The sequence below is a fragment of the Podarcis melisellensis genome (assembly GCF_964234715.1).
Source record: "Podarcis melisellensis genome assembly, chromosome: 12".
NCBI lineage: Eukaryota > Metazoa > Chordata > Lepidosauria > Squamata > Lacertidae > Podarcis > Podarcis melisellensis.
Window position 1 is genome coordinate 46600490 of NC_138544.1, and position 11367 is coordinate 46611856.

The 11367-nt window shown below is 43.6% G+C and overlaps 1 protein-coding gene across 6 annotated transcripts in view; it reads left to right on the forward strand.

Annotated features, from left to right (window-relative positions):
• The window catches only part of DIP2C (disco interacting protein 2 homolog C), a 294798-nt gene that overhangs the window by 178098 nt on the left and 105333 nt on the right, over positions 1-11367 (forward strand). For all 6 annotated transcript variants that reach the window (XM_081931454.1, XM_081931455.1, XM_081931456.1 and 3 more), the window contains one exon: positions 2455-2565. In XM_081931454.1, the coding sequence (XP_081787580.1) occupies positions 2455-2565 (111 nt within the window). The remainder of the gene's footprint in view (positions 1-2454; positions 2566-11367) is intronic.

Consider the following 11367-nt stretch of genomic DNA (forward strand, 5'->3'; position numbering starts at 1 on the left):
GTGTTGGAGGAGACTCTTGAGAGTCCCATGGACTGCAAGAAGATCAAACCTATTCATTCTTAAGGAAATCAGCCCTGAGCGCTCACTGGAAGGACAGATCCTGAAGCTGAGACTCCAATACTTTGGCCACCTCATGAGAAGAGAAGACTCCCTAGAAAAGACCCTGATGTTGGGAAAGACTTAGGGTACAAGGAGAAGGGGACGACAGAGGACAAGATGGTTGGACAGTGTTCTCAAAGTTACCAACATGAGTTTGACCAAACTGCGGGAGGCAGTGGAAGACAGGAGTGCCTGGCGTGCTCTGGTCCATGGGGTCACGAAGAGTCAGACACGACTAAATGACTAAGCAACAACAACTGACAGCACCTCCAGTATTTCACAGTTGAAAATAGGGACACTTTCAGAGGAGGAGAGATGCTGCGCCCATGAGGCAGAACTGTGAGCTCCAGGTTACAAGCCCACCACCTCAATTAGGAACATAGGAATCTGCTTTATACTGAGTCAGACTGTTGGGTCCATATAGCTCAGTAATGTCTACATTGATTGGTAGCGGCTCCAGGTTTCATCCCTAGAGATGCCAGGGACTGAACCTAAGTCCTTCTGCATGCAAGGCAGGTGTTCTACCACTGAGTATGTTCCTTCCCACCAATGTATAATATTTAAAAATGCATAGTATGCCTTTAAGTAGAAGAACTAAACCCCCTTTACTTATAAATCAGAGTATATATATTTTTTGCAGCAAGTAGATAAGTTTTCAGCAATTCACAGTAGGTTGGGGTGTAGCACTCAGGCGGTATACTTTGGTGTGCAACTGGGGTATTAGAAACATCCCTTTTTTCACCACGGCCGGCATGGACTACCTACATTTCAATAACCGGAGTTGCTTTTTTTGTCCCCTGTGGTTCATATCGCCATAGTATCTAATTTGTCGACCGAAAATAGAGCTGTCGCCTGCTCCTAGCACAGCCACATGATGCTGTTTGGAAAGAGCTGCTCAGCTGATTATTTCAATTAGCTAGTATTTATTTTTAACTCTTTGCCAGGGTGGTGTGCATCCCACGTGTTTCGTACCCTGCTTACTACGACACATGCCCTTAATGTTGTCTCTCCTCAAATGCCGCTGTGCAAGAAATCAAATATTCTGGATGAAGTCTCTTTGTAGGTCCTGTATATAGAACCGTCTTCCATCAACGAATGGGAGGCAGTAACATCTGGAGATAGCAGATGGGGGTCACAGCTAAAGAGCTGGGGAGTTCTTGTTTTGGAAAAGCTCGGTGATGATGTCTCCATGCACTGGTGACTGCATAGAGAGTTCCATAGCTCACTTTCTTGAGACATCTGGATTTGTTTGATTTGCCACCCAATCCTGTGGAAATTTACTGCTACTGCAGCCCAAGACAATCTCACACCAGCAGTGTAATCATAGGAAAATGCATTTTACCAAGTCAGATTATTTGTTCATCTATCTGAGGGAAGCCAACAGGTTGCACTCCAGATGTTGTTAGACTACAGTTTCCATCACCCATGAGCCTTTGCCATGTTGGCTGAGGTTGGTGGGTGTCTAATAACTTCTGGAGGTCACTACAGTGGCTACTCCTCATATAGCCCAGTTTTGGCAGTGGCTTCCCAATGACTCTTGCACCACCACGGGTAGCATGCAAGCTCATTGGTCTGTTTGGCACATAAGACTTTATATATTGTATTGTGATTTTCAGTTAATCTGCATGTGTTGCACCAGTCTAAGTTAGGGTCCTCAGTTCTCTTGAGGGTTGCACCTCGCAACATCTGTTCTCCCATTCTGATCTTGCCAGGTTCCTTCTCTATCCAACGTCTCTTTCAAACGAAAGCCTTGCTTTAAGGATGACGCCCAAATGGCTGCAGTCTCATGAGATATATTAGTGTGCCATCTTGGGTGTTTTGACTCAATATTGCAATTTACTCTGGCACTTGGAACAATTTACATTGCACTTGAACCTTTGCACCAACAGGTTGCACATGCACTCTTTATATTTCCGGGGGGGGGGGGGGGGGCGGGTCCCTCTAGCATAATTCTCCCTGTGTCATACGTCAGATCTCTGCCTGTGAATACTGTACACCAAATAAAATATGACCTCCAGAGTTGGGATACGATCGTTCTGCCTCAATGTATAACTGTTGTAAACTGCTATGATGTTTTTTTTAAAAAAGGGTAGTAGTATATAATTTTTTATATATATAAATAAAAATAAACTACTGCAGCTGTTCGAAGTAGATGAATTTCAGGGTCTGCATCCATGTACCTAAATCCTAGTACTGAAAACATCAAGTGTCAATAGTATTATAAAATAATAATAACATAATAGTTATTTGTCTGATTTGCACATTCCTTATCGCTGGGCAGGCTGTTAATAAAAATAAAAGTGTACATAATGCAACGAAGTCTAATTTCCCCCCTCTTCCTCCCCCCCAATGCAGGCGTGGATCAGGCACTGCCACAAGAACGCCGAACTCCCGTTACCCCTTCCTCCTCCTCTCGATACCACCGACGCAGGTCCTCAGGGTCACGTGATGAGCGCTATCGGTCAGGTATGTGGAAAAACTGCAGAAGTGTCAGGCTGAGAAAGAGCCTCTCTGCTTAAATAAATCGGCATCGTGTTAACCATGTTAATATTTAACCACTGCTTGGGGGCGGAATAAGTGCATACATACAGTGGTACCTCGTAAGACGAAAAACTCGTAAGACGAAAGAGTTTTTCATTTTTTTAGTTGCTTCGCAAGACGAATTTCCCTATGGGCTTGCTTTGCAAGACGAAAATGTCTTGCGAGTTTGTTTCCTTTTTCTTAAAACCGTTAATACTATGGGAATCTGTGCTTCGCAAGACGAAAAAACTCACAGAACGAATTAATTTCGTCTTGCGAGGTACCACTGTATTTTTCTTCCCATTTTATTTGCCCCCTAAATCCCAAGATTCCCAGATTACATCACTGCATAGCACATAAGCAGAAAGCAGCCCTTTCATGATGTTGTTGCTGTTCCATGCATAGAACTATCAGTCTCTGTCAACTATGTAAACATTCTTCTTTCCCACCTACTTGGTAACTTTTTATCTTGTGATGCCAAGTCTTAACCTGGAAGCTTTTACACGCAGAGCATGTAGAACCATAGAAACATGGAAGGGAATGTGGAGGTCTTCCCATCCAGGGTGGGCTTCCAACTTGCTGGATCTACTTTGTTTTTTCAAAGTCCTATCCAAGTTCTAAGGGACACAGGTGGCGCTGTGGGTTAAACCACTGAGCCTCTTGGGCTTGCCAATCAGAAGGTTGGTGGTTCGAATCCCCGCGACAGGGTGAGCTCCTGTTGCTCAGTCCCTGCTCCTGTCAACCTAGCAGTTCGAAAGCACATCAAAGTGCAAGTAGATAAATAGGAACCACTCTGGTGGGAAGGTAAACGGCGTTTCCGTGCACTGCTCTGGTTCGCCAGAAGCAGCTTAGTCATGCTGGCCACATGACCCAGAAGCTGTACGCCTCCTCCCTCGGCCTATAGAGCGAGATGAGCGCCGCAACCCCAGAGTCTGTCACGACTGAACCTAATGGTCAGGGATCCCTTTACCTTTTTACCCAAGTTCTACCAATCAGAACCAAGTGCAAAAGACGTACAATTAGAATTAAAGACCAGGGTGTCTTCTGAACCCATTATAAGCTGATGATTCCCACCCCCATGAGATCTGAACTGAGGTTTGAGTTGCCTTTCTTCACTTAAGCTGCCTCGTTTAAGTAGGAAAGAGTTTTGCTGTTGCTATAGATAAGCAATGGGTACGTAGTGCCAATCTACCACAGATCACCCGGAAATCTACCAGTAAATCCTAATCTGGCCCTTACCCTGCTCCCCACTGCCCAGATCTAATCTAATCCACTCCCTGCGTAATGTAGCAAAGTCTTGCACAGAGTTAGAATTCCCTTCCTTATCTTAGGTAGGAGTAAAGTTGATGAAACATTGCTTCTGATGTTTGGGCAGCACAGCCCATCTTGACTGAAAGGGTACAGATTTAACAGGGACATACATAACAGCAGAGAGACGGGAGGCTGAGGACTAGTAGAGCTTGATACTCCTACATGCAGCAATTCGCTGGCAGACTCCCACTTTCTGCCAGTGAGCATTGTTAGGCATGGGTAGAGGATCTTGTGACAGTGTCATTAGGTGGCAAAGCACCAGGCTTGCTACTTCAGTTCTGTGTAGGTGCAGAGCTGCTATGTAGATAACAATGCAGCTCTGAGTGGATGACATCAGTGGCCTGTGCTGAAATATCAGGCCCAGAGCCTCTGCTGCTGCCTTGTGACAGCAAGAGTTCCAAGGGCTGTTTCCCACGCTCAGTGGCTCCTTGCAGCAAAAGCTGGTCGTTCGTTATCAAAACGCAACACAAGCTGCTGCTTCGTACATAGGAAGACAGAGTTGGCTTGCACGATCTTAATCGTATTTGCTCAGAAATAAAACCCCCACTGGTTTCTATAGACATTGCTCTCTAGCAAGTCTTCTTAGAGTTGTAGCCTGAAACTCTGAAGTTGGGGAGAAAACATCAAGAGATTATTGGTGCTCTCCACTGTAGTGTAGGGGTGAAGAGCGGTGGACTCGTAATCCGGGGAACCGGGTTCACGTCTCCGCTCCTCCACATGCAGCTGCTGGGTGACCTTGGGCTAGTCACACTTCTCTCTGAAGTCTCTCAGCCTCACTCACCTCACAGAGTGTTTGTTGTGGGGGAGGAAGGGAAAGGAGAATGTTAGCCGCTTTGAGACGCCTTAGGGTAGTGATAAAGCGGGATATCAAATCCAAACTCTTCTTCTTCTCAAAAGAGGATATTTCTAGTTTGTGACTTCCGATGGCACTTGTCTACATTCTTTCCACAGATTCAAACTCTGGTTCCTTTGTTTTTTTGCCAATTGACAAAAGAGGGACCCAGAGCTCCACTGATTGCAGAACTTGCAGCCTTTATAATTCCAAGTCTTCTCAGAAGTTGGTTGCATTGGGTTCAGTGAATGGGTATATGCTTGCAGCCCTGCAAGCATATACCCACTTATATAAGGTATAGGGGGAGTAAGCCCCACTGAACTCAGTGCGACTTGCAGATACCTATAGGATTGCACTGCTACTCTTGGTCACAAAAGTAAGCAAAATATAGTGTTGCCAACTAACCAGAAGTAACAGCCTGGTTCTGTTCCTGTGTCTTTTACAGCAGCTTATTCTGTAAAAATAAGTAGGTGAAGCTTTTCTTGGGAAGGAGATAAATCGATCTCTGCAGTTCAAGCCATAGTCACAGACCCAATATAACTGGGCTGGTAAAAATGTTGGCAGCCCAGGCAAAGGAATGCATGGCATAGCAGCAATGTCTCCCCAGAAAGGAAGAACAGTAACCACATCCAAAATAAATGACTGTACCCTGGGTGGGCCCCCTTTTCTCAGGGATTGATTGTTAATGGCATCAGCCTATCAATTTTCATGGCACCGCCAGTCACCTCACTACTTGATAACAGTAGGCTAATGACCCTGAAGACACAAGGGGGTACAAATCCTATAATTCAGCCGCTTTGATCATAGCACATTAACTGCTTTATCACCTGTCACTACCAATTAGCACGTGTCATTATCCTGTTGCTAATGGACACTTGGCACCAAAATTAATTATATAGTCATAATACCTAAAATCTGAGCATTCCCAGCAATTCTCACTACGCGCACCCGCGATTTCTCTAGCAAGCAATGACAGCGGGCCAAGTAAGGTTGCACTTAACCCATAACAATCAAATCTGTATTAGATTCTTACTTATATTTGGTGGATGAATTTGCCTAAATTCATCATTAATGAATAATAAATATTAGTATTATCGTCACCTGCCAAGATGAAGCTATCACCATTTATAGGTTGTTTGGACATTCTGTCTTGTAAGTTTAACTGAAGTCAGTAGCCAGAATCCAGATGGTTAGCATGGGGTGCCTAGCTAGTCTTTGGTGAGATAGAGATTATAGAGAAAGGGATTAGAGAGAAAGAGATAGACACACACACACACACACACACACACACACACACAGGCCACTGAGCATGCTCAGTCTTCAATTAGGCTGTTTTTACTCTTCCCCCTTCTATTTTAACATCTTCTGCATTTCTGCAAACCTTGGGGTTTCCCCAAACTCTGTTCACCCTTCAAAAAAATCGCTTTGTGGACTGTACTGTCCTTGTTACATAAGGATTTAGCACTCGGGGGAATGAGTTCTCTATAAGCAATATAGGATATTAAAATAGCTATAAAGCACTGCCGGATATATGGAGGTGGTTGCGTGATCCTCTGCCAGTGTGCTGCTTCTCTCTCCAGATAATGTATTTGGGAACAGAATTGAATGTTAGGCTTCTCCATGGGAAAAAAAAAATCAGGCTGTTGCCAGCTGTCAAACTAGGGGACACCCAAACAATATCTGCCTTCTTTGAAAGCTGAATACCCAGAGCAGAAATAAAGCACACATAACGCAGGGGTAGAAAAGGGCTGCAAGCCTTAATCAAAAGAGCAATCGGCTAAGGGTGCAACCCTGCTACCTGTGTGAGGAGCTTAGGGTGCAGACTCAGCTCTGCTTAGAGTACAGTAATGATAGGTATTGCCATGACAACATGAGACCCTTCCCATTTCTCATAGGGCATGGTGTGTCTGTGTGTGTGTGTAAACCTTCCCAAGCCCATAGGATAGCTGGGGTCTGTGGGGCCTCCCCATCTGGCCCGTGCCACACCACCCTGCCCTGTGGGGCAATTAAACCGGGGGAAGGGGGGGAGCCTTCCACTTTTGGCTAATCTTGGTAGTGAGGGAGGGAAGGAGTTAACCCTCTCCTTCCTGCGTGCTGCAATTTCCATGAACATCTTGCTCCTGGAGCAATTAGCATTGAGAAGTTTTCAGTCCTAATTGCTGTGGGGAGGGGGGCAGGGAATGAATGAATGTGACAAAGTGTGTTTAGGTCTGTAAATGTATATGTCAGTGTGTATGAGAGAGGAAGTGGATGCCCCCCCCCAAAGTCATCCACAATGGAATGTAGGCCTTGGGCTCCCTAACGAGCCATATATTTATGCTTCCTAGGCCCCAGCATAAGTGGGATCTGCAGGTGGGATCTGCAGGTGGGATCTGCAGGCCAAGTCCTTGCCTCCCTGCTGGTCCGTAACTGTGAGCAATGTGGAAGAGGGGACTTCACTGTTTAGCCCTCACTGTACAGCTGCTATCTCTGGGGTGGGTTGACGGAAGCAGTAAACCAGACCATTTTACAGCACCCTTCCTGCCCCATCATTCACCTGTGTGGGGGCCTTTTATCCCCTGTTCTCCATTAATGGCGCATCAGATCGTACACTAGTACGATAGGGACTAGTTGATAGGGACTAGTTTTAAGTACCACTCATGATCAATGTGGGTTAAGGAAACACTTGCTTGTCTCTCCACCCCCCCCCCATTTTAATTCTGGTGTGTTTCTGTAGTAAGGGAAAGAGGAAGAAATATTGCAGGCAGCCTTTCATTCAGACAGCGAATAAATTGTAAATTAACATGCGCATCCTCAGTATCTCAGGAAAAAGAGAATCGATATTGAGGGTTTTTTGGTAATGTGCAAAGTGGTCTACGTTTAATTGGTTAAAAGACAGGTGGTTAATCAACTAAAAATTGGGGCTGGCAGACCTAGAAATAAACCAACAGTACTGGCAGGAGAAGGATTTCCGCGTCAAAAAGGTAAAATGAGATGAATATCTTTCTCTGGTCTGGTCTTTAAGCAGAAACAGGATACACATGTATCACAGATAATTTAGTGAAATGTATAGGGTTGAACTTGATGTCTTTAGAAGTCCCACGTTTGGTTTGCACCAGATTAATCAGTATGAATTTACACTTTTTAGCTAAAGCAGTAAAAGAATAGGAGACCCAAGCAATATGATGAATAGGCTCGTTCCCTTGCAGTCACACGGCAGGCTTCATAAGGAGGTTGAAAGAATCTTGGCCTACTAACATGGAAACTTTAAATATTTACTAGGTAACACTTGATTGTACTGAGAAAGGCATGCAGTGCTGTGAGCCAAGGTGGAAGTAATAAATCACCTACAGGCTACAGTGCATTAGGGTTTTTTTTTCTGTGTCTCTAGAACTGTGCTGAAATTACCAAGATATGGAAGTCTTTTCTGTAAAGGGGAAAGCCTTGTTTATTGTATGCAATAAGAGACAGGAAGACTCGTTCCATGCTTAAAGAGAGCAAGTTCATCTTCCTCTGGATCTAGGAAGTTGCAGAACCTGCAAGGAATCATTAAGTTATAAAGCTATTTATGCTTCTGAGGCAGTTATATTTTCTTTAGTGAAGTAGAGGAGTTGTTAGGTTTGGAAACTAGCTTTGCTGCCACTGCAGGTGGTTTGGGGAAGGGGTGCAGATGGATGAACTAGGAAGCAAACAGGCAGGTGGGAATGTGACTGCCTTATTAACAACTGCAGAAATCTTCTTTGCCATCGAGTGTCTGCACTGCAAGATGATATGATTTGATATGAGAGAGAAAGATAATAATACTTATTTAGAAGAGAATTTACGCACCACCCTTTTTGCAAAACATCAAAATATTGCAGGTGATATGGACCTCATCCTTGAATGGACTTCCGCTTTGGTAGAACATGAGGAGACACATTTCCTGTATTCTCTGCAGAATACTACTCTCCTTTGTTGTCTGAAGTTCTGATCGCCACAAGCTCACTTCATAATCTCTCCATGCATTTGGCAGTGTGCCTGTGGCCGAAGCCAACCACGTAGTGAAATTTTGGTAACATAAATGATGGTGTGAAGCTGCCCCAACGAGCAAAAGCGTTAAATAAAATGGGAAATGTTTTTGTGTTGGACAGAATTAAAAATAACTAGACATTTACAGAGACAGACCCAGCGTTTCAACCCATATCTGCTGCAGTCATATGGAAAGAAGTGGGAGTCTGGTTTAAGGAGCAAAAACATGTGAGCTGGAGGAACTGAATCTTCTTGTTCCCGTATAGCCCATATCTGGGTTCCAGTAGCAAGTGAGGCTGCCATTCATAGGTGAAGGGGCTAATTAGTGGATGCAGGGAAGAGTTTTTTTCCACACACCCACACTCCCTTTTTGGCTCTTGAAATTTGACCTCCCACCCTGCATTCTACATGAATGCATAGAATCTGACCTCAAGGACAGAGAGAGCCCTAGGGAGATCTTACTGAAATATCTGCACAGCCATGAAGCCTTGTTGGTGATCTTGAGGTACTCACTATTACTCATGTGATCCACCTCTCCAGGCTGTTGTGAGGATAAAACTGTGCAAAGCATTGGCTTAGTAGTAGTAGTAGTAGTAGTAGTAGTAGTAGTAGTAGTAGTGGCCACATCTACTTTATCCCTAACTTTTACTATTTATTATCAGGCCACCTAGAATAAGTGCTTGACAGGTTGAGTAATGAATCTTGCGCAGACATCCTCAGCGCAAGTCAAGCAATTAGCCTTCCCAATCTTGTCACTTCATTTTGCACTGTTTATATTGATTCTCTAAGAATAGCAAGAAGCACAAACTGAATCCAGTGTATGAGCCAACCCACCAAGAAGGGAAAGAAGATCAAAGGGAAGGAAACGGAAGGGTAATATCTGCTAGCATACAGCGGAGTGGTTATGTTTTATTTAGCGGATCATATTTTTCTATTCTGGCTTTTCTTAAGAAGAGAGAGAAGCAGGCAGGAGAAGCAGAGAAACCCTCACAAAACAATAGCAACCCTATTTCTAAAAAAAATATAAAGGAACCTGGGGGGCGGGGAACCCCTGAAAAGCGGCTGTTCTGTGTTCAAACTGAGCAACAGAGAAAATACAATTTGAACTGTAGCAGCAGGTATAAAACAACAGTTTATATGTCAGAGGTTTGTCTTCAAAGGAATGCCCTGAAATCCTTTTTAAAAGTTAATAAGGACATACATTGGATAAAATGAGCAGATACATTATTATCTGCCTGTTCAATAGGCCATTGTAGGCCATGGGTCTAAGCATATTTACCAGGAATTAATTAAAATTTTATTTGACTCCCCAATAAACAAGTGTTTGGGTTAGATGTTGGTGGTGCAGAATGCTTTGCTGATAAAAATAATAATAATTCTGAATTCTTCCGCAGAACAGTACCTGTGGGGTAGAGTATTAACACCCTGATTTAACCTATGTGGAATTGAAAATAAATGCTAACCCAATATTACACTAATACAGTGGTGTCTCGGGTTAAGTACTTAATTCGTTCTGGAGGTCCATTCTTAACCTGAAACTGTTCTTAACCTGAAGCACCACTTTAGCTAATGGAGCCTCCTGCTGCTGCTACGCTGCTGGAGAACGATTTCTGTTCTCATCCTGAAGCAAAGTTCTTAACCCGAGGTACTATTCCTGGGTTGCAGAGTCTGTAACCTGAAGCGTATGCAACCTGAAGCGTATGTAACCCGAGGTACCACTGTACTGGATCCCCCCCCCCCCCGGTGTTTGCACGCGCGCTCTCTCTCTCTCTCTCATTGTCCAGTCCAGATTGTTAGCAATGTTTTAAGTCTCAGAGTGGGAAAAAGCTCCCCTTTCCCTGTTTTTTAGGACCCTGAGACTGAGCAAGCTGCACTTTTGTATATTAGAAGACGGCATGGCTTCTTTTCAATTAATTCAGTACGCAATAAGGAAAACTGTATGTGGAAGTGTACTTTAAGGAGTCTGGAAACTTGGCATTAATGGTCTTGAGCTCTTTTTCTGAGAGCATAAACGGTTAAAGCCAAGATTTTATATTACTTGAATGCTAAGTATTGCGGCTTCTGTTTTGTGGCGTTTCCTAACTTGGGCTGGTTCACTGAATTTCAGACAAGCTTCTTGACAGTTAAGTACAGTTGCTTTCAGTTGATCTTATTTCCAAGTAATGTGTTCAGCATCCTGGCTTTTATAAGCTCACCCTCACTTATATTTATTCAGAAATGCTTTTGTTTTGTTTTGTTTTCATTGGGGCTATTTCCCCAGTAAACTTAGTATCCTTATCATTGTTGCATTACACTAGAAATATACTTTCATACCCTCCATCAGTGAAGATGGTTCAAAATTTATCCTTTAAACAACAAACAAGATACAAATACTTTTCTTAATCCATGTTTATGTGTCAAAAAAACATAATCCATGTCTGTTTTCCCTTATTCTTTTCATATTCCTGCCCACTTGCTGTCTCTCAGCAAAAGCAACTTGTCTTCAAAGAGAGCTTGTCTATCTGAAACATGACTATAATCTTAAAGGCTATTTCACAAATGCATTCTACTCGCTGTGATCTAATTTTGAGCCTTTATTAGCTAATACAACTATAGAAGTGTTCTGTACTTATGACATA